At 42.4% G+C, this 24,104-nt stretch overlaps 2 protein-coding genes across 7 annotated transcripts in view; both read right to left on the bottom strand.

The window, feature by feature from the left end:
* Nucleotides 1–16,862, bottom strand: part of LOC139574370 (catenin delta-1-like) — a 43,372-nt gene extending 26,510 nt beyond the window's left edge. For all 6 annotated transcript variants that reach the window (XM_071398885.1, XM_071398881.1, XM_071398879.1 and 3 more), the window contains exons 1-2: nucleotides 16,723–16,862; nucleotides 15,649–15,727 (exon numbers count right to left, since the gene is read on the bottom strand). The gene's annotated coding sequence lies outside the window, so the exon portion shown is untranslated. The remainder of the gene's footprint in view (nucleotides 1–15,648; nucleotides 15,728–16,722) is intronic.
* A 2,585-nt stretch (nucleotides 16,863–19,447) lies between these two features.
* On the bottom strand, nucleotides 19,448–23,666 carry LOC139574349 (zinc finger protein 133-like). Its single transcript, XM_071398840.1, has 4 exons — nucleotides 23,288–23,666; nucleotides 22,297–22,391; nucleotides 22,106–22,193; nucleotides 19,448–22,001 (listed from the first exon to the last, which is right to left on the bottom strand). The coding sequence occupies exons 1-4, from the start codon at nucleotides 23,574–23,576 to the stop codon at nucleotides 21,154–21,156; spliced, it is 1,320 nt and encodes a 439-aa protein (XP_071254941.1). The 5' UTR covers nucleotides 23,577–23,666; the 3' UTR covers nucleotides 19,448–21,153.
* Between the last annotated feature and the right edge of the window lie 438 nt (nucleotides 23,667–24,104).

Raw genomic sequence — 24,104 nt, 5'->3', positions numbered from 1 at the left:
GACAGACAGGGCCAAGAGGCAGCTAGAGATACAACTTCTATTGTTTAAAAAAGGGATTAATATTTCTCAAGCGGGTTACTTTATTTTGGAATAGAGGGGTTCAGGAATCAGAGATGAGGGGTGTGAAGAAGTGATGAGGATGGATGACATCATTTTAACAAACACACAGCCAAAGGCCACTGCCCACCTGCACAAACTCTTGTCCAGTAACACATGCCCTTATATGGGAAGACGCAGTACAGCAGCACAGAACTGTTGTTATCTGCCCTACAGTCAGGAGAGAAAGAGGGGAGGAGGAGGGAGAAGATAAGGAGTGCTGAATAAAATAAAGTGAAGCTTACATTCCTCAGACTGTGTCGGGTCAAATCGCTACAAAAGTCCCTAGTTAAGACACAACAAACTGTAGTAGGAGAACTGTGGGTTCAATATAGAGACAGCAACATCTCAAGGCAACCCTCGGTCACAGTGACCCATTCACAAAGCGAGCAAAACCCAGTCTGGCATTCCACAGTCTCATTCATTTAGTGAAACCCATCATTACCACTCAAATCCAAATGTTTGTTATCATTTACAAATAAGGAATGTGTGAGTGACTGAGCATGTTTTTTTGGTCATTGGTGTGTGGGTCTGCGTGTCTGAGTGTAAACCACGGAGAGTGGGGAATTCGCAGCTGTTCGTTTGGGAGGCCACTGGAACAATGAGAAGTTTGTGTGAGTGAGCACAAGCGTGAAAGCGTTAGAGTGCGGTTTAGGCTGTGTGTGTTTAAGGTGGGCTGAACTTACTGATTTTGCCTCTGCTTCAATCATCCATCAAGTTGCACACCTTTTAGTTCTCCTTAAATGCTTTCAATATTTGTATTGAATTTATAAAATGTGCAATTGAAATTGTTCAATATTGTCCCTTGTATAGAGGCCAGATTTAGACATAGCTACATAAACTTGGTGTTGAAGACAGGGATGCAAAGTGGTGAGGGCCCAAAAAGGCAACACTTTGTTGCACCGAAACATGCAAAAATCATCCCTGTTAGGGGGAAATGCAGGTAACTAGTGGTTCATGTGAACCTAACTCACAGCTAAAAAAAATGTAAAGAGAGCAATCCAATGTTATTAGTTGCCTAGACTTTACTGCAAATGACGCTTAAATCTTGAGAAAAAAAAACACTAATATTGCAATTAGCCATGACAGCCTTTATAATAGAACGCTTGTGACCACACACACACACAACAACCTAAATATTGCACATGGGACAACACATCTTAAAGTAGAAATATAATTAAACAAAAAGGCATTATTTTTGCTCTATTATAGTGGCCACTATAGTAGACGTCGATCAAGTGCACAAGGCTACATGTGTGCAAAAATAACGTTGACAGAGTAAAAAAATGTAATAATCCCCCCTCACTCACACACGTGTTACTGTCAAGTGCAACACAACAAGCCATATCTTTGGGCTACACTGCACGTTATTACATTGTACACTTTCTGCCTGTGGACATGTGTTCTACAATGTGCCAGCAGAGCATGATACCCTTTGTTGGCATAATTGATCTCTTTCAGGCAGAGAGTACACCTGGCATACCCCTTTTTATCCACTGTATTGAAAAAGTGAGAAATATGGAAAGTGTGTGGTGTTCCTTTCACCTCTATAGCGGGATCCAGATTTAGCCCGGCCCAGCTATACTTGTTAAACAAGCAACGCCTCATTTTCACCTAATTCTCTCATTCTGAAAATTAACCAGAATTTAATGGCTTTCGCCATAAAGCCTTTTTGAAATCTGACACAGTGGCTGGATTAACAAGAAGTTAAGCTTGATTTTGATGTATTACACTTGTGATTTTATGAAAGTTAAATATTTATAATACTGTCGGTTGAATTTCGCGCTCTGCAATTTCACCGGATGTTGGCCAGGTGGGACGGTAGCCCATAAGAAGTTAATGGTGGCCGGACCCATCTATGTGAAGCTAGCCACAATAAGGATAAGCCAGAAGTGGACTTTGCAGTTAGCCTTCAAAATAAAAGTATGGCATAATTTTACTATTTGTATTCATTTGCATCACTGTCAATTACATCGTTTTATTTTGAAGGCTACACGCAAAGTCCACTATTGTGGCTAATCCTATTTTTTTTTATATATATATATTTATTTTAATGAACTGAAGGTCAATTTCAATAGGCGAACAAGTGGCTACCTAGCTAATACTTACAAGGATTCCTAAATCATTGCTAAGAATAGGGAAAATGACTGCAGTTTCTAGAGGTCATTGTTTTCAGGCTGGTTGTATTGGGGCTAGCTAGGTACCAAGCTAAAGTTAGCTACCCCAGAAGTTGCGGTCGAACAAATGATGCTTTATTACCAACGCGGAATTGTAAAAAACTTTGAGCCAATTTTATTACCATAAGCCTACTACATGCATTTCAAGGTAGCGTGTACAGTTTCAGCATAGACAATACGTAGCTATTACAAAAGTGCACATACTCAGACACACTGAGCGTTGATTGCTCATAGCAGAGAAAGCCATGAGAAGACAGATTTAGACATTGCATACAACAATTCCTTTCATATCCTGCTGTTCATAGAAATAACTCAATATACCAGATTCTCAGTTATCGCAGGAAACGAAGAGTGAGTTTGGGCAGGAAATCACAAAATTGTGTCAACCCATTCCCGATATTAAACCCTAGTGTGTTGGGCGTGCATTTTCCCTCTGAATTGATGATTGCCTGGGTGCTGCCAGCTAAAGGTAGGATTGAAATAAACCCAAATTTAAGGAAAACTGTTACGTACACTTCATTCAGTGACATATAGTACCAGTCAAAAGTTTGGACACACCTACTCAATCAAGGTTTTTTCTTTATTTTTACAATTTTCTACATTGTAGAATAATAGTGAATACAACAAAACTATGAAATAACACATAGGGAATCATATAGTAACCAAAGAAGTGGTGAACAAATCAAAATATATATTTGAGATTCTTCAAAGTAGCCAACCTTTGCCTTGATGACAGCTTTGCACACTCTTGGCATTCTCTCAACCAGCTTCATGAGGTAGTCACCTGGAAAGCATTTCAACAGGTGTGCCTCGTTAAAAGTTAATTTGTGGAATTTCTTTCCTTCTTAATGTGTTTGAGCCAATCAGTTGTGTTGTGACAACCCTGGAATGAGTAGGTGTCCAAACTTTTGACTGGTACTGTACCTTTTTTTGGACGAGACCGACAGACAAATTATCCTATTTACACTCTAGTCGTTTCAACCAGATACAGTTGAAGTTGGAAGTTTACATAAACCTACGTTGGACGTATTAAAACTCGTTTTTCAACCACTCCACAAATTTCTTGTTAACAAACTATGGTTTTGGCAAGTCGGTTAGGACATCTACTTTGTGCATGACACAAGTCATTTTTCCAACAATTGTTAACTGACAGATTATTTCACTTATAATTCACTGTATCACAATTCCAGTGGGTCAGAAGTTCACACACTAAATTGACTGTGCTTTAAACAGCTTGGAAAATTCCAGAAAATTGTGTCATGACTTTAGAAGCTTCTGAAAAGCTACTTGACATAATTTGAGGCAATTGGAGGTGTACCTGTGGATGTATTTCAAGGCCTACCTTCAAACTCAGTGCCTCTTTGCTTGACATCATGGGGAAATCAAAAGAAATCAGCCAAGACCTCAGAAAATAAATTGTAGACCTCCACAAGTCTGGTTCATCCTTGGGAGCAATTTCCAAATGCCTGAAGGTACCACGTTCATCTGTACAAAAAAATAGTACGCAAGTATAAACACCATGGGAACACGCAGCCGTCATACCACTCAGGAAGGAGACGCGTTCTGTCTCCTAGAGATGAACGTACTTTGGTGCGAAAAGTGCAAATCAAGCCCAGAACAGCAGCAAAGGACCTTGTGAAGATGCTGGAGGAAACGGGTACAAAAGTATCTATATCCACAGTAAAACGAGTCCTATATCAACATAAACTGAAAGGCCGCTCAGCAAGGAAGAAGCCACTGCTCCAAAACCGCCATAAAAAAGCCAGACTACGGTTTGCAACTGCACATGGGGACAAAGATCGTACTTTTTGGAGAAATGTCCTCTGGTCTGATAAAACAAAAATAGAACTGCTTGGCCAGAATGACAATTTTGTTTGGAGGGAAAATGGGGAGGCTTGCAAGCCAAAGAACACCATCCCAACCGTGAAGCACGGGGGTAGCATCATGTTGTGTGGATGCTTTGCTGCATGAGGGACTGGTGCACTTCACAAAATAGATGGCATCATGAGGTAGCAAAATTATGTAGATATATTTAAGCAACATGTCAAGACATCAGTCAGGAAGTTCAAGCTTGGTCGCAAATGGGTCTTCCAAATGGACAATGACCCCAAGCATACTTCCAAAGTTGTGGCAAAATGGCTTAAGGACAACAACGTCAAGGTATTGGAGTGGCCATCACAAAGCCCTGACCTCAATCCTATAGAAAACATTTGACCCAAGTTAAACAATTTAAAGGCAATGCTACCAAATACTATTTGAGTGTATGTAAACTTCTGACCCACTGGGAATATGAAAGAAATAAAAGCTGAAATAAATAATTCTCTACTATTCTGACATTCTACATTCTTAAAATAAAGTGGTGATCCTAACTGACCTAAGACAGGGAATTTTTTACCAGGACTAAATGTCAGGAATTGTGAAAAACTGAGTTTAAATGTATTTGGCTAATGTGTATGTAAACTTCCGACTTCAACTGTAGATTAAAAAAAAACATCTCTATGTCGCTTTAAGCAGATTCCTAGTCGACTTATCGCTGCATCATACCCTTTCCAAGTAAGCAGTAAGATATTTTAGCGGGGCCTCCCGGGTGGCGCAGTGGTCTAGAGCACTGCATCGCAGTGCTATGCTGCGCCACCAGAGTCTGGGTTCGCGCCCAGGCTCTGTCGCAGCCGGCCGCGACCGGGAGGTCCGTGGGGCGACGCACAATTGGCTTAGCGTCGTCCGGGTTAGGGAGGGTTTGGCCGGTAGGGATATCCTTGTCTCATCGCGCTCCAGCGACTCCTGTGGCGGGCCGGGCGCAGTGCGCGCTAACCGAGGGGGCGGGTGCACGGTGTTTCCTCCGACACATTGGTGCGGCTGGCTTCCGGGTTGGAGGCGCGCTGTGTTAAGAAGCAGTGCGGCTAGGTTGGGTTGTGCTTCGGAGGACGCATGACTTTCGACCTTCCGTCTCTCCCGAGCCCGTACGGGAGTTGTAGCGATGAGACAAGATAGTAATTACTAGCGATTGGATACCACGAAAAATTGGGGAGAAAAGGGGATAAAATTTATTTATAAAAAAAAAAAAAAAAAAAAAAAAAAAAAAGATATTTTAGCCTTAAAGCCTATCGGAAGTCAGCTGTGAGTATCGCTGAACAATAACATTGCTGCCCCCCCCCCTCCCTTCCCTTCCTAAGAAACAGGATGTTATGGATTCTCCTTTAGGGATGAATGAAGGCATGAGTGGTCTTCACTGAAGATAAGCAGCAGGGTGTGCACAAGCCTTTGTTCCACACCCGATTCAGCTCTTCAAGCTCGGTTCTCTTAATTCACTGACCTTGACTGGACTATGGGGTATAGCAACAGTACAAAGTTGCCACTAATTTCACTGCCACTACCTGCGGTTACTGTTCTTTCGCTTCCATCTATGATTTTGAGGCTTCTACCTTCATCCCTAACCGCCCTCCCACTCGTGTTGAGGAAGTAAACTAATCAATAAAACCTGTAAGAGGAAGAAAAAGCGGATGCTACTGCAACAACCAACCATTACCTCAACTGCACTTTAGTCAATATCTCTAGGTCACCATGTCAGCAGATAAAAGCAGAGTGCCTTAGGCTCAATGATACAGAATACATGTGCATTCAGACGCACGCAGGCCTGATACAACACTGACACACCACGAGTCATATCATCCTGTCTGATTCTGCAGCAGTCAATGTGACTCACCCTAGCCAGGAGACATCTGAATACAGCGTAGCTTTCATGCATTAGTTATTAACCCGAAACCTTGGTTACTTTTTGGGTTAAACAACCAATTGACCGACGTCCGTTTAATTATTTGAATTCCATTTTGCTCGGGTTTTTTCTATGTGCTCAATGCACAGTTTCTGTAGAGATCTCACATTTCAGGCTTAATCTGATTGATGTAGTAGTTTCCAACAGGCAAATTTTCCACAGTTAATTACCATGTTTTCTGCACTAAACTACAATGATCATAATCCATTGGTTGCCCGCCTACTTGTCCAGTCTGTGCTGAGCACTAAGCTATAATAATAGGTGTGGAAAAGAGACGAGAGAACGTGCGATCTAGAGGGCTGGAAAGCAGTTGCTTTGCGAGCTCTCTACCTGAAAAAACATGGCCTACATTGCCTTCAGAAAGTACTCATACCCCTTGACTTATTCCAATTTTTTTTGGTGTTACGGCCTGAATTCAAAATTGATTAAATATATTGTTTCCTCACCCATCTACACACAATACCAAATAATGACAAAGTGAAAACATGTTTTGACATGTTAGCAAATTTATGGAAAATGAAATACAAAAATCTAAATGACATAAGTATTCAAACCCCTGGGTCAATACTTTGTAAAAGCACCTTTGGAAGCGATTACAGCTGTGAGTCTTTCTGGGTATGTCTCTAAGAGCTTTCCACAACTGGATTGTGCAACATTATCCCATCATTATTTTCAAAATTCTGGTTTTAGATCATTGCTAAACCATAATTTTCAGGTCTTTCCATAGATTTAAGTCAAAACTAACTTGGCCACTCAGGAACATTCCCTGTCTTGCTAAGCAACTACAGTGTAGATTTGACATTGTGTTTTAGGTTATTGTCCTGCTGAAAAAGGTGAACACATCTCCCAGTGTCTGGTGGAACGTAGACAACCAGGTTTTCCTCTAGGGTTTTGCCAGTGCTTAGCTCCATTCCGTTTCTTTTTTATCCTAACAAACTCCCAAGTCCTTAACGATTACAAGCATACACGTAACATGAAGCCGCTACTACAGTGCCTTCGTTCGAAAAAGTATTCAGACACCTTCCCATTTCCCACATTTGTTACATTACAGTGTTATTCTAAAATGGATCTTAATTCTCAATCTACACACAATACCCCATACTGAGAAAGTGAAAACAGGTTTAGAAATTTTTGCAAATGTATTAAAAATAAACACCTTAATTTACATAAGCATTCATACCCTTTGCGATGAGTGCTCAATTTTGAGTAAGGTGCATCCAGTTTCCATTGATCATCCTTGAGATGTTTCTACAACTTGACTGGAGTCCACCTGTGGTATATTCAAATGATTGGACATGATTTGGAAAGGCACACCTGTCTATATAAAAGGTCCCACAGTTGACAGTGCATGTCAGAGCAAAAGCCATGAGGTCGAAGGAATTGTCCGTAGAGCTCTGAGACAGGAATGTGTCCAGGCACAGATCTGGGGAAGGGCACAAAAACATGTCTGCAGCATTAAAGGTCCCAAAGAACAGTGGTTTCCATCATTCTTAAATGCAAGTTTAGAAACTGGCACCATCCCTACAATGAAGCATGGTGGTGGCAGCATCAGGCTGTGGGGATGTTTTTCAGGGACTGAGAAACAAGTCAGGATCGCGGGAAAGAGATCCTCAATGAAAACCTGCTCTAGAGCGCTCAGGACGTTTGTAAAAAAAATAATAATAATAATTTTAAATACATTTTAGAAGGCTGTAATGTAACAAAATGTGGAAAAAGTCAAGAGGTCGGAATACTTTCCGAATGCACTGTATGCTTGGAAATATGGAGTGGTAATCAGTAATGTATTGGATTCGCCACAAACACAACAATGATCTTTGTATTCATGAAAAAAGTGAATTGCCTGGCAACATTTTTTGCAGTATTACTTTGCTTAGTTGCAAACAGGATGCAAGTTGGAAAATATTTTTTATTCTGTACAGGCTTCCTTTTCGCTGTCAATTAGGAAGTATTGTGGAGTAACTACAATGTTGTTAACTTCTTATGGCTGCAGGGGCAGTATTGAGTAGCTTGGATGAAAGGTGCACAGAGGTGCCCAAAGTAAACGGCCTGCTCCGCAGTCATAGTTGCTAATATATGCATAGTATTATTAGTATTGGATAGAAAACACTGAAGTTTCTAAAACTGTTTGAATTATGTCTGTGAGTATAACAGAACTCATATGGCAGGCAAAAACCTGAGAAGTTCCACTTCCTGTTTGGATTTTTTCTGGGGATGGTAGATTTTCAACCAAGCTCCCATTGAAATTACAGCGAGTTATGGATGAGTTTTCTACGGCTTCCACTAGATGTCAACAGAACTTTGTCTGATGACTAATGTGAAGGGGGGCCGAAGGAGACAGGAATGAGTAAGCACTGCCATGAGGTCACCACGCGCGTTCACGTGAGGCAGCTCCGTTCCATCGCTCAACTGAAGTCAATGTAATTCTCCGGTTGGAACGTTATTCAAGATGTATGTTAACAACATTCTGAAGATTGATTCAATACATCGTTTGACATGTTTCTACGGACTGTTACAGAACTTTTGGACATTTCGTCAGGTTTTAGTGAACGCGCTTTCCTGACGTTGGATTTGTATAACAAACACGCGACAAAAATAGCTTTTATGGACATAGATGATGGACATTACCTGAAAAAACCGAACATTTCTTGTGGAAGTGGGAGTCCTGGGAGTATATTCCGACGAAGATCAGCAAAGATAAGTGAAGATTTATAATGCTTTTTATGAGTTTTGTTGACTGCACAATTTGGGCGGGTAACTGTATGGCTTGCTTTTGTGGCTGAACGCTATTTTCAGATTATTGAATATTGTGTTTTGCCGTAAAGCAAATCTGGTGCAGTCCATGAGGAGATGCACTGCAGTACTTAATGCAGCTGGTGGCCACACCAGATACTGACTGTTACTTTGATTTTGACCCCCCCCCCTTTGTTCAAGGACACATTATTCAATTTCTGTTAGTCACATGTCTGAGGTACTTGTTCAGTTTATGTCTCAGTTGTTGAATCTTATGTTCATACAAATATTTACACATGTTAAGTTTGCTGAAAATAAACGCAGTTGACAGTGAGAGGACGTTTCTTTTTTTGCTGAGTTTACTGACAGTGATTGTCAGACAGCATAGGCAGCAGCTCTATAGCCGCGAAGTGGTAGGACACACAAGCTCACAGAACTGAACAGCCAAGTGCTGATGTGCAAAGCGTGTAAAAATTGTCTGTCCTCGGTTGCAACGCTCACTACAGAGTTCCAAACTCTGGAATCATCGTCAGCACAAGACCTTTTTGTCGGGAGCTTCATGAAATGGGTTTCCATGGCCAAGCAGCCTCACACAAGCCTAAGATCACCATGTGCAATGCCAAGTGTCGGCTGGAGTGGTGTGAAGCTCACCATTTGCAATGCCAAGCGTCGGCTTGAATGGTGTAAAGCTTGCTGTCATTGGACACTGGAGCAGTGGAAAAGCGTTCTCTGGAGTGATGAATCACGCTTCACCATCTGGCAGTCCGACAGACCAATCTGGGTTTGGCGGATGCCAGGAGAACGCTGCCTGCCCCAATGCATAGTGCCAACTGTAAAGTTTGTTGGACGAATAATGATCTGGAGCTGTTTTTCATGTTTCAGGCTAGGCCCCTTAGTTCCAGTGAAGGGAAATATTAATGCTAGTGCATATGACATTCTAGATGATTCTGTGCTTACAAATTTGTGGCAACAGTTTGGGAAAGGCCCTTTCTTGTTTCAACGTGACAATGATCCCGTGCACAAAGCGAGTTCCATACAGAAATGCTGACAAGATCGGTGTGGAAGAACTTGACATGCATGCAGAGTCCTGACCTCAACGAATACCTTTGGGATGGACTGGAACCGACTGCAAGCCAGGCCTAAATCGCCCAACATCAGTGCCTGACCTCACTAACGCGTTTGTGGCTTAATGGATTCAAGTCCCCGCAGCAATGTTTCCACATATAGTGGAAAGCCTTCCCAGAAGAGTAGAGGCTGTTATAGCAGCAAAGGGGGCACCAACTATAATAACGCCTTTGATTTTGGAATGAGTTGTCCACATAATTTTGGCCACGTAGAGCATCTCTGCTGCACCTGCAACTGTAGCAACACGTCTGAATATCTGACATGTGCGCCAGTGTTAGACGATAAATTAGATTACAGTCCTTCGTGTCGATTTAAGTGTGTGTTGCTGGTAATAAGATTAAGGAATTAGACTATTAATCCACTTACCTCCACGCACACACTAAACCTTCCAAACACTGTAGTGTACACACACACAAACTTAGCCTATGACTCATGAGGCGAATAGTGATGGCACTGCAGTGGATAGTTGCCGTCTTACAGGCTCCTGACCAATTCTGCCATTTTGTGTGTTTTTACTCTGATCTTCATTTTGGGGTGCATAACGTTTCTGCCACATCCTATGATTGAAAACAGCTTCTGGACATCAGAACAGCGATCACGAACGTCAATTTTGATGGAGATTTCTACTAAAACAAGTCAGCAACTCTGGCAGTTATTCTTACCCCAGACCAGGCCTGATCCCCGGGACTTGAAAGAGAAGGGGGTTAAGAGAGGCAAGCAAGGTGGCGTCATTATTAGACTAAGTCGGCGAGCATCTAGACCGCCATTGCCCTCTGTTGTGTTGGTGAACGTAACTGAACTGTAATATCCTGTTTCTCGTAGTCGTGGCTGAACATGGACATTATACACCTCACTGGCTTTTCCATGCATCGTTAAGATCGGACGGCAGCCTCGGGTAAGATGAGGGGTGTCTCTTTTACCAACAGCTGGTGCAAAATCTCTAAATGTTAAAGAAGTCCCAAGTTCTTGCTCACCTCAGAAGCTGCAGATCAGACTATGTAACAAAAGCGTTCTATATTTTTCTGTATAGGGCCATTAGAAAACAAGAAAATGCACATCCAGAGGCAGCGTTTCTCAAGGCAAGTGATTTTAATGTAGAGAAACAAATCAGTTTGACCGAATTTTTACCAGCATGTCACCTGTGCAACTAGATGCAAAAAAATATATATTTAAAAAAAGAATTACTCTACGTCACCTTTACTCCACACACAGAAACCCATACAATATGACCATAACTCTATCCTCATGATTCCTGCTCACAAGCACAATAACTCAAAACAGGAAGTACCAGTGACACGCTCAATTACAGTAGTAATCCAATGAAGCACAGACTGGAATATGTTTACATGTTTCACATCAGTCACCGGCTTCATTAATAAGTGCATCGACGACGTCGTCCCCACAGTGACTGTACGTACATATCCAAACCAGAAGCTATGGAGGCAACATCCACACTGAGCTAAAGGCTAGAGCTGCGGCTTTCAAGGAGTGGGATACTAATCCGGACTTGTATGAGAAATCCTGCCATGACCTCTGAAGAGCCATCAAACAGGCAAAGCTTCAATAAAGGACTAAGATCGAATCCTACTGCACCGACTGACGCTCAAAAGTGGTAAAACTTGCAAACTATCACAGATTACAAAGGGAAACCCAGCCTCGGGCTGCCCTACCAGACGAGCTAAATGCCTTCCATGCTCGCTTCGAGGCAAGCGACACTGAACCACGCATGAGAGCACCAGCAGTACCGGACAACTGATCGTGCTCTATGTAGCCAATGTGAATAAGACCTTTAACCTTTTCACGCGTGAGTTCTTACCGGTCACCCCAGCATGAGTTTTTTTATGCTTGTGATGTCAGAATGCACTCAATGTTCCAAAATGTGATTGTTACAGAACAGTTAACCCACGTTGCCCTCAAACCAAGGCATGCTGCCTGCAAATTATAGGCTGTTTCAACTTGTCAATATCAAATTATTTTCTAACCAGTTTTATTTTCTACCAACAGTTTGAATTGAGGTATGTTCTGCCTCATCATCATTCACATAGAAGTGATCAATTTCACTGATGCGGACAATTTACATTTGAGGCGTTACTGAGCAGGACAAACCTCTATTCGACGAGAGCCCAAGAACAAACTTTTCCTCCCTGGCACATTTTCCGGCTGGCGCCTGCATTGCCTTCACTACTAACAACTTTGGACATGTGTGAGTTCCTATCAAAGTAAGTTCCTTATTACGTTACCATTATAGTTTCTGTATATAGTGTCGTCATTTCTACTGTAGCACACCGTATGCATGTATGGAGCATTATGTATTTACTGTTATATTCACATTTTCAAGTACTGCTGACAAATCATACATTGCATAGATTGTAATGGACACGTGTGTAAAATACTTTTTTTGAAGGTTGTACTGATTATGATGAGCTAATGCTAAGCTAATTGTCAGCTATGTTTTTTGATATCATACAATGCATTCTGGTTGTCACATGTCAGACCAAAGACGTTATAACAAAACGACGTTAACTTCTCTAGGATAGGGGGCAGCATTCGGAATTTTGGATGAAAAGCATGCCCAAATTAAACTGCCTGCTTCTTGGGCCCAGAAGATATGATATGCATATAACTGGTAAATATGGATAGAAAACACTCAAAAGTTTCCAAAGCTGTTAAAATAGTGTCTGCGTATAACAGAACTGATTTGGCAGGCGAAAACCTGAGAAAAATCCATTCTGGAAGTAGTTTTTTTTGTTGGTTTTGTAGTTTACTATTCAATGCCATTACAGTATCCATTGACTTAGGACTCAAATTGCAGTTCCTATGCCTTCCACTAGATGTCAACAGTCTTTAGAAATTGTTTCAGGCTTGTACTCTGAAAAATGAGTAAGTAAGAGCAGTCTGAATGAGTGGACCCTAAAGTGTCACAGAGCTTTTTCATGCGCGCGACCGAGAGAGTGCCTTTCTTGTTTACCTTTTATATTGACAACGTTATTGTCCGGTTGAAATATTATCGATTATTTAGGCTAAAAACAACCTGAGGATTGAATATAAACATAATTTGACATGTTTCTATGAACTTTACGGATACACTTTAGATTTTTTTGTCTGCCTGTTTTGACTGCGTTTGAGCCTGTGGATTACTGAAGAAAACACGAACAAAACTGAGGATTTTGGATATAAAAAGACTTTATCGAACAAAAGGAACATTTATTGAGAAAATGAATGTCTGCTGAATGCAACCATATGAAGATCATCAAAGGTAAGGGATACATTTTCTCTCTATTTCTGACTTGTATAACTCTTCTACTTGGCTGGTTACTGTATGTAATGATTTGTCTGCTGGGCTATGTTCTCAAATAATCGTATGGTATGCTTTCGCCGTAAAGCATTTTTTTTTTTTTATCTGGATTCACAAGAAGTTCATCTTTAAACCTATGTTTAGGTTCAAAACATATGTTTTGTTTTCCGAATTTTTTATAATGAGTATTTCTGTATTTGAATTTGGCGCCCAGCAGTTTCACTGGCTGTTGAAGAGGTGGGACGCTAACGTCTCACGTACCTAAGAGAGGTTAAGGGTTACACTTTCAGAAATGAATGATGGTAGATCACACACCCCCTTCAACATGCATCCTGCAAACAGACCCAAATCATCTTGTAACCTTTCATAATCGCTTGACGCTAAAAAAACACACGGCGGGCGCGCACAAATACCCATCTGATAACTTACTGTAATTGCTATAAGCTAATTAATATCATGGTTTCTGTCAGCCAAGAATTAACTAAATATGACCGCTTGTGTTAGGTCACGCTTTCCTCAGTTAGTGCTACATTTTGCAATGTAACCTAAATTTTCCGGTTTGGATGAGAATTGTGTTATGCTGTCTCTACTTCTGTGTATGTCTGAACATTGCATACCAAAAAACAGCTGCTCGCATTGAGGACATTACATTTTAAAAACTGTTTGTGCAAAATACTTGTGAAAAAAAAGTGTGGCCAGCTCAAACACTGACTGTTGCGTCAATCGTAACTGGACATTCTAAATAAGTGTTCTAATCACACCGGTTTGAGCGTACAAGGCCAGGACCACTGCAAAATTATCAGACCCGTGTGTTCGTACGTGTCAAAGGGTTAAAACAAGTAAACATTCCACAAGGCTGCAGTGCCAGACTGATTACCAGGACACGTACTCAGAGCATGAAAATACCAACTGGTGGGTGTCTTCACTCTTCCTCAACGTCAGCAAGACAAAGGAGCTGATTGTGGACTACAGGAAACGGAAGGACGAGCACACCCCATCCACATCGATGGGGCTGTAGTAGAGCAGGTCGAGAGCTTAAAAACTCTGTCCACATCACTAAGGAATAAAAATGGTGCACGGCAACCCTCTTCACCCTAAGGAGGCTGAAAAGATTTGGCATTGGTCCTCAGATCCTCAAAATGTTCTCCAGCTGCACCATTGAGAGCATGTTGACTGGCTGCGTCACCGCTTGGTATGGCAACTGCTTGACATCCGACCGCAGGGCGCTACAGAGGGTAGCGCGTACGGTCCAGTACATCATTGGGCCAATCTCCCTGCCATCCAGGACCACTATACCAGGAGATGTCAGAGGATGGCCCTAAAAATAGTCAGACTCCAGCCACCCAAGTCATAGACTGTTCTCTCTGCTATTGCATGGCACCGATGCACCAATTCTGGAACCAACAGGACCCTTTACAGCTTCAACCCCCAAGCGATAAGACTACTAAATAGTTAACCAAATAGCTACACAGACTACCTGCATTGACCCTCTTTGCACTAACACTCGACTCATCACATTCGCTGCTGCTACTGTTTATCTATCCTGTTGCCTGGTCATTTTACCCCTACCCTATCTATATGTACATATCTACCTCATACCCCTGCACATCGACTCAGTACTGGTACCCCATGTATAAAGCCAAGTTATCATTATTCATTGTGTATTTATTCTTTGTGTTATTATTTTTACATATTTCTCTGTGTTGGGCTCGTAAGTAACCATTTAACTGGTAGTCTACACCCGTTTACGAAGCATGTGACATAAAATGATTGCTTTAAAGACTATAACCTGTAGACAACTCATCTGGTCACACAAACATCGCCTGTAGAATATCAACAATCTCAGCTACTTCACAACAACTAACAACTGGTCTGTTAGTGTACACAGACACACTCGGGTGCTTTCCTGTTCCACCTGCACTGCATCACAGTGAAGGTCTCAGGGAGATCCCTTGTTGACTGTTATCAGACCGAGGAACACCTGCAACGGCACCAGACATGACTGATATACCCAAATGAATTCCAACATCACCTCACGGGAACAAGCAACAAACAGTGACCTAACTGCCTTCCTCGGCTAGACATGAAATACAAATGCGAATCATTACAACCCAATATACGGGGTTGGATCCTTCTTATTCAAAGCACATGTCGACAGTTCATCCCACCCAACCTTTTCCCTAACAAAACAAGTTCACTCAGGAACCACCGGAACAGGTTTGCTGACAGGGGAAAAACACCTGTGGGGGGAATTCGACTTGAAGACCACCCCAACCACAGTTATATGCAGCCATACACATTCCATAACTGGTCATGACAAAAACAACCAAAGGCAATAGCAAACACATCTAATTAAATATGGTCAAGGGAGAACTTGTTCTTAGTTCAGGCTTTGGTTTATCTTATAATCCTTCACATGGGGAGAAAACATGGGACAACTCAACCACCCTTACCTGTATCGGGTGTAGTCAATACTGAATGCTTGCTTGTCCCCTCGTTTGAAGTGGGGCTGTTGTCACCACACTTCAGATACTATAACGACAAAAACAAAAACATAGGAGTTACCGCGAAGGTTTAACAGTGAAAATGTTAAGTTAAACACTCCAGTCTTGCTAAGTGGCTAGTCAAATGAGTTGCCCGGGAAGCACAAACCAAAAACGTAGGTTATTTTTGATCAACCAGCCATACTAACACGAAAAACACTTAACTATCTATTATCGTTAGTCAGCAAGGACATTCATATGGCAATCGTGCCAAAATAAGTGTTTCGATTTTTTTGTATCTTCAAAATGTTATTTTGCTTAAATTGATAGGTTTAACAGCAAGTTGAATGAGGTCGATTGAGGCCAGGGTTATGTAAAATTCAAACAAAAGATCAGTCGGTGCATGGGTATTCAGGTAACGATGGCTATCTGGATTTTCAGATGGGTTTTCATCCAAACAGTAACAGTCACAGTAACTAGCTACATTGAGTAAATAAAGACAATGGAATACCGTCCGCTAGCTAGTTATGAATTAACGTTACAAGGATGCAGCAAGTGTATTTCTAAAACTCGCGGGCTAGTTCGTTTGGTTGACCAGTTAGCCACTGTTGGCTAACAAGAGGATTAGCTAACCAAGTTATCGTTAGCTGGCTAGCTTGTTTGACTAGCTAACCAGTTTACTATCCATCCGTGGTGTGCGTAGATTAGCACAAACTAGCTGGCAAGCTAACGTTAGTTGCTAACACACCGAGCAGTCTTGAGTTTGAATTTAAACGAACCTTTGCGCGCTGGTTAAAATGTTTGGTAGGTTGCTAGATAATAGGTCCTCTGCCTCCACTTGTGGTAGACACTGGCCTACTAGACATACTTCAAGCTGGCTATCTGTGTAGAGCGGAATTTGGGCGTTTTAACCCCAATCACGGGCATTGGAAAAGTCGTGCTGATCTGTGCCCCAGTGACCACTCCTTGACGACACTGCGGTTTATGAAGTAAAACACTTCCAAACGATCCATTCAATAGCCTTGTATCTTTTATTTTACTTACATATCCGTCTCGTATTCTCGGCCTCTTCCCAACGTATTTATTTTATCCCCGTTTCTGCTTCTTCTTCTTCTTTCCTGGTTTCTCGGTCAAACTCGGTCGGAGCAAAGCAACGGGACAAATACATGGGGGCTAGAGGGCGGGCATAACAGATACATTTTACCGTAAATACGGATAACAGTTGGCCGAACAAGATTCCGCCCAAGTAATGGTGTCACACGTTGCAGAATGAATAGTCAGGAGCACACAGCACACTCGAAAATGTACTTCTCCACAAATATCCAACTGAATGGACATGAAAAAATAAATCTATATATATTCAATTGGTATGGGTTCAAAACTTGATGTTGAAGTTGTGAAATGTCCCAGACTCTCCCCCCCATGTATCTTCTGCTTGGATAGTTTAATCTGAGCCACTGGCTTAATCCCATTCTTTAACTTTCATTTGTGGTTGAGTTGGATAAGTGAATCCAACATACTGTATCATTTGCTAACTTGTCAATAAGTTAATAGGCTATTTATTGCGTTTCAAAAGTGATATGGAATTGTTTTTGGTTGTCAAATATCATGTTTAGGATAGTTATCTTCTGCTTGGATAGTTCCATCTGTGCCACTGATTTTGTCTGGCTTTAAACTCTGATACATACAAACAGAAAACAGAGTTAAAACATGTGCTGACAATACGGTATTTGTCACCCTGTGTAAGTGCATGGACTGCATCGGTAGGCTGTGTGTGTCGCATGAAACTGTCTGCCCATGTGGTCAAAATTGTCCTTTATATCCTTATGACGTTTTATGATGAGCATTTACATCAAACAGTTACCTAAGTTTACCTCATGCTCTGCTAGCTATTTGCCTTAAAAGCACTGTGGAAGCTTTAGTAAAGTCAACTGGCCAGATAAACAATATCAAATTGCGGGATGTGTGTGTGTGGGGGGTGGGAGTGGAACAATGTAAGGAATGTCCCAATTTCCTGAAGATTCCTGAAGAGACCCCCATGACGGTGAAGAATCTCTAGGCTAAAAGCCACAGTACAAGATTGCTAAAAGGAGGCAATGCTGCACTCTAGAGGTAAAACTACAAACAACTGTTTACTGTTATATACAGTGCCTACGGAAAGTATTCAGCAGACCACTTGATTTCCACATTTTGTTACTTATTCTAAAATTAAATGTAAAAAAATCCTCAGCAATCTACACACAAAACCCCATAATGACAAAGCGAAAACAAGTTTTTGCAAATGTTTTAAAAATAAAACGTTAAAACATACCTTATTTACATAAGTATTCAGACCCTTTGTTGTGAGACTCGAAATTGAGCTCAGGTGCATCCTGTTTCCATTGATCATCCTTGAGCTGTTTCTACAACTTGATTGGAGCCCACCTGTGGTAAACTCAATTGATTGGACATGATTTGGAAAGGCACACAGCTGTCTATATTAGGTCCCACAGTTGACAGTGCATGTCAGAGCAAAAACCAAGCCATGTGATCGAAGGAATTGTCCATAGAGCTCTGGGACAGGATTGTGTCAAGGCACAGATCTGGGCAAGGGTACCAAAACATTTCTGCAGCATTGAAGATCTAAGAACACAGTAGCCTCCATCATTCTTAAATGGAAGAAGTTTGGAACCACCAAGACTCTTCCTAGAGCTGGCCGCTCGGCAAAACTGAGCAATCGGGGGAGATGGGCCTTGGTCAGGGAGGTGACCAAGAACCTGATGGTCACTCTGACAGAGCTCTAAAGTTCCTCTCTGGAGATGGGGGAACCTTCCAGAAGGACAACCATCTCTGCAGCAATCCACCAATCAGGGTTGTATGATAAAGTGGCCAGACGGAAGACACTCCTCAATAAAAGGCACATGACAGCTCGCTTGGAGTTTGCCAAAAGGCACCTAAAGGACTCTCAGACCATGAGAAACAAGATTCTCTGGTCTGATAAAACCAAGATTGGCCTGAATGCCAAGCTTCACGACAGGAGGAAAGCTGGCACTATCCCTACGGTAAAGCATGGTGGTGGCAGCATCATGCTGTGGGGATGTTTTTCAGAGGCAGGGACTGGGACACTAGTCAGGATCGAGGGGAAAGATGAACGGCGCAAAGTACAGAGAGATCCTTGATGAAAGCCTACTCCAGAGCGCTCAGGTCCTCAGACTGGGGTGAAGGTTCTTCTTCCAACAGGACAACGACCCTAAGCACACAGCCAAGACAACGCAGGAGTGGCTTCGGGACAAGTCTCAATGACCTTGAGTGGCCTAGCCAGAGCCCGGACTTGAACCCGATCGAACATCTCTGAAGAGACCTGAAAATAGCTGTGCAGCGATGCTCCCCATCCAACCTGACAGAGCTTGAGAGGATCTGCAGAGAAAAATGGGAGAAACTCCCGAAATACAGGTGTGCCAAGCTTGTGTCATAACCAAGAAGGCTCAATGCTGTAATCGCTGCTAAAGTTGCTTTAACAAAGTACTGAGTATAGGGTCTGAATACTTAAATAACTGATATCAGTTTTTAATAAATTAGCACAATTTTCGAAAAACCTGTTTTTGCTTTATCATTATGGGGTATTGTGTGCAGACGGGGGAAAATCTAATCAATTTTAGAATAAGGCTGTAACATAACAATGTGGAAAAAGTCAAGGGGTCTGAATACTTTCCGAAGGCACTGTATATATGAGTATTGGCTTAGTGGTGCAGCCACTGAGTCAGAAAAAAAGCATTTGCTCATTCATTCCTTCATATCAAAACATAGTGTTTATTCATTTCGGCCAGAGTAGGTTACTTACTAAAATCTACTCATACAGTAACTTTATGTAGTATGTGCATTTAGATCAGAGACAGACAACAGAGTGTAAATCAGGGAGATGGGGAGAGTAAGAGCGACGGGACAGATGTGGGTTCCAGTCTGGGGCGGGAAGTGTGAGAGAATGTATAATTGTTTTTGTTGATATACACTAAACACAAATATAAACACAACATGTAAAGTGTTGGTCCTATGTTTCATGAGCTGAAATAAAAGATCCCAGAAACTTTCCATATGCAAAAGATGCTTATTCTCAATGTTGTGCACAAATTTGCTTACATCCCTGTTAGTGAGCATTTATCTTTTGCCAAGATAATCCATCCATCTGACAGGTGGCATATCAAGAAGCTGATTAAACAACATAATCTGGGGACAATAAAAGGCCAATCTAAAATGTGCAGTTTTGTCACACAACACAATGTCTCCAGTTGAGGGAGCATTGGAATGCTGACTGCAGGAATGTCCACCATAGCTGTTCCCAGAGAATGTAATGTTCATCTCAGAGAATGTCATGTAAATTTCTCTACCATAAGCTGCCTCCAACGTCGTTTTAGAGAATTTGGCAGTACGTCCAACCGGCCTCACAACCGCAGACCACATTGTGAACCACGCCAGCCCAGGACCTCCGGCTTCTTCACCTGCGGCATGGTCTGAGACCAGCCACCCGGACAGCTGATGAAACTGTGGATTTGCACTACTGAAGAATTTCTGCAAACTGTCAGAAACAGTCTCAGTGAAGCTCGTTGTCCTCACCAGGGTCTTGACCTGACTGCAATAACCGACTTCAGTGGCGAAATGCTCACCTTCGATGGCCACTGGCACGCTGGAGAAGTGTGCTCTTCATGGATGAATCCTGGTTTCAACTGTACCGGGCAGATGACAGACAGCATGTATGGCTCGTGTGGGTGAGCGGTTTGCTGATATCAACATTGTGAACTGAGTGCCCCATGGTGACGGTGGGGTTATGGAAGCAATTCCTGGAAGCTAAAAATGTCCCAGTTCTTCCATGGCCTGCATATTCACCAGACATGTCACCCATTGAGCATGTTTGGGATGCTCTGGATCAACATTGTCGACAGCGTGTTAAAGTTCCCGCCAATATGCAGCAACTTCTCACAGCCATTGAAGAGGAGTGGGACAACATTTCACAGGCCACAATCAACAGCCGGATCAACTCTATGCGAAGGAGGTGTTGCGCTGTTTGAGGCAAATGGTGGTCACACCAGATACTGACTGGTTTTCTGATCCACGCCACGCCTTTTTTTTTTTTAAAGGTATCTGTGACTAACAGATGTATATCTGTATTCCCAGTCATGTGAAATCCATAGATTAGGGCCTAATGGATTTATTTCAATTGACTGATTTCCTCATATGAACTGTAACTCAGTAAAATCTTTGAAATTGCTGCATGTTGCGTTTACATTTTTGTTCACTGTGTATGATTATTGTTGCTCAAAAACATTGTTAATTTATGTAATACTTCATATACTTTGCTTTGGCCACAGTGGAAACAACCAATTTATGCCAATAAAGCATATATTGAATTGAGAGAGAGAGAGCGAGCGAGAACAAGAATGAGAGAATGCTGAAGAAAAATAAAGAACCTTAAGCTCCACTGGCCACCGGTGAGTTTGGGTGTCAGAGTGTCAGCGTCCCTGCCTGCTCTGGGTGTGTGACCATGTGTCTGCGCAGGTTGCTGGGGTTGTTGAAAGAGGCTCCACAGTGGGAGCAGCTGTAGGGTTTCTCCCCAGAGTGGGTCCTCAGGTGGATGGTCAGGCTGCCATTCTGGGTGAAACCCTTCCCACACAGGGAGCACATGTAAGGTTTCTCCCCTGTATGAATACGCATGTGGACCCTCAGTGTCGTCTTGTTGACAAACGAGTTCCCACACAGGTTGCATATGACAGGCTTCTCTCCTGTGTGGACCGCCCGGTGGCGGATCAAGTCAAGCCGGCGAGAGAAGCGCTTCCCACAGTCGCTACAGAACAACGGCTTGGTACCATGGGGGACGTGGTGGCGCTGGAACTGGTTTACAAGACTAGGGCGCCTCACAGTCACACCCCCTGTTACCAAGGTTGTTGTTGGGGTCGTTGGGGTGGTTTCTAGGGAAGCTACCTGTACAATTTTCAGACCCCGTCCTCCTGTATCCCCTCTCGGCAGACCCCCTCTGTCACTTTGCAAGCCCCTCATTTGGGGGTTGCCTTGCAGTGGTTCCCCAATAGAATGAGTATTCAGCTGTATCTGATGGCTGACTGTGTGGTCCGGCAGCAGACCAGAGTGTGAGGGCAAACTCTGAAGTAGTTCTGGGGCTCTGAAGAAAGGGTAGTTCTCAGTACTGGTCACGCTGCACAGCGCTTCTTCACCTCGACCATGACCGTGAGGGTCGTTCATGCTGTATGGTCCCTCATCGTGACCTAGTCTCTGGGTGGCATGTTCCGGCTGTGGTGTCACCATGGTAACATTCTCACCACAAATATCGTCATGACCTGCGGGAAACAAAACGATAATATCATCTGGTAGTTATCTGGCTGTCAATTGTCTATATACCATCCTATCATCTTCTTCCTTCTCTTCTTCGTCCTCTACACACCTGCATCTGGCCCACATCCTCCAAAGTCATCCTCAGGACCCTCCTCATCTTTTATCAAGATGACATCTGGACTCTCCACATCTGCACACTGAACCATACAACACACACATTTACACAGACATGTAAACATTTCTAGAGTAGTAGTAGCCTATGTCAGCAATGTGTGATGAGTTGTTAATATTGCCACTGACCTCTTTTTTGACTGTGGATGGTATCTCCTCTTCCCCTATTGTAATAGGGGCATCATCCCTGCTGTAAATGGATGTCTGGTGCTCAGGTGTCTTATCTATGAGGGAGAACAAAGGTCAAAAACCATTCCTCTTCCAACATATTATGTTCAATTGACTGGAGTGTATTCATTAGTCGGATTCAGTTGCAAAACCTGTTGTCCTAGAGAAAAACGTTTACTTTAGGAAGCAAATGGAAGCAAACAGAGCAAACTGAATAAAACGAGGGTCCAAACTAAATTTGGACAATAGAAACTGTTGTTTATGTTGCAAAATGTTTTTCGTTTCAAGTAAACGGAATCCAACGGAATCCACCCAGAGATGATGAGGCGAAGCGAGAGGGATAACTGGGCCCAAAATCTGTATTTTCCAGCAGGTGGCGATTTTTTCTCACCAAGCGAAGTCTTTGTATGGAGGTGAAAGAAAGTGTCGAATTTGGTTAACAAAAAATGTAATTTCTTATTTACCATGTGTGGCTTATTTGATCGAATATACGTGTTGTAATCGTTCGGTTGTTAGGAGTGTACTAATATAAGTAGGACACGTGACGTTCCGGCAACTTTGGACAAAAACACTTTATATCAGAGTTGTGCCTGGTCGTCACTAGTTACCTCAGACACAAAGTCCTTTCTACTACCCATCTTCTTAAAATGTGATTTGAAACTAAACCCTAACGACATGTCTAACATTAAATTAAGACCAAATAGCAAATGTTTGTTTTCATACATTTTTATGATATAGCCTATTTTGATTTTGTGACTTTGTGCCCGTTGTTCACATGCGTATCTGCCCTCTCGTTGGCTAGAACGGTCCCACCTGATAGTCTCCTCCCGACTGCCTTCCATTTTTTTAAAGAGATTGTGTTAGAGCGGCCACTAGAGTATCTGGTTAATATAATGGATCATCTGTGATACACCTATGTCTCCCAGATAGCAGTTTGAGAGCCTCAACCAACCTGCGAGTTTCCCCCGAGGCCTGCATAAAGTTCTGCTGAAAGAAAAGCGACTGCCCCGCGGTGTACTCGCCCTTTGTAGTCGCAGGGTGAAAAGCTCGTTCTTCATCACCTTCATCCTCATTTTCAGAGCTTCGTTTTCTTTGTAGCTGCGAGAAACCTCCAACTGCAAATCAGCCGAGCTCTCGGAAAAGAGTTGACTGATCTCGTCAACGGCCGCTCTAGCAAGCACGTCCATTATCGAGGCAAGTTGTGTCTGTAAAGACAGAATAGCCTGCATGTTTGTTGACATCGATAGCTGACGAGATTAACGACAGAGGGAGAAATTGGAAAAGATCAGACAAACTGTGACGCGTCTGTCTGTGTACACAAAACGACTTCCGGTGAATAACGCAGCTCACCGTAATTATACGAAGACGTCCGCTGACTTTTTTGGGAGTAGCAAATATGGTGTACTAAGTCACCACAATCGTTGGAATGAACGATCATTGATTAGTGACATTGGTGGGAAAAGTACTCAATTGTCATATTTAAGTAAAAGATAACTTAATAGAAAATGACTCAAGTGATAGTCATCCAGTGAAATACTACTTGAGTAAGAGTCTAAACGTATCTGGTTTTAAATGTACTGTGGTGGAAAAGGTACTCAATTGTCACATTTGAGTAAAAGTAAAAAGTAAATGCTATACAACACATTCCTTGTATTAAGCAAACCAGACGGCACGGTGTTCTTGTTTTTTAAATTTACGATCAGCCAGGGGCACACTCCAACATCCCAACACATAATTTACAAACACAGCGTTTGTGTTTAGTGAGTCCG

The sequence above is a fragment of the Salvelinus alpinus genome, chromosome 4 (assembly GCF_045679555.1).
Source record: "Salvelinus alpinus chromosome 4, SLU_Salpinus.1, whole genome shotgun sequence".
NCBI classification, from domain to species: Eukaryota; Metazoa; Chordata; class Actinopteri; order Salmoniformes; family Salmonidae; genus Salvelinus; species Salvelinus alpinus.
Note: the sequence above shows the minus strand (reverse complement) of the source record. Positions and strands in the feature narration are given on the sequence as shown.

Bases quoted from the DNA above. Each gene is read 5' to 3' on its own strand.
- LOC139574349 (XM_071398840.1), bottom strand. From the start codon at position 23,576: ATGTCAACAAACATGCAGGCTATTCTGTCTTTACAGACACAACTTGCC. The intron at 22,392-23,287 runs GTTGGTTGAGGC...TCTCCCTCATAG, and splicing joins GCCTCGGGGGAAACTCGCAG to ATAAGACACCTGAGCACCAG. The intron at 22,002-22,105 runs GTGTGTAGAGGA...TGTTTCCCGCAG, and splicing joins AGGATGTGGGCCAGATGCAG to GTCATGACGATATTTGTGGT.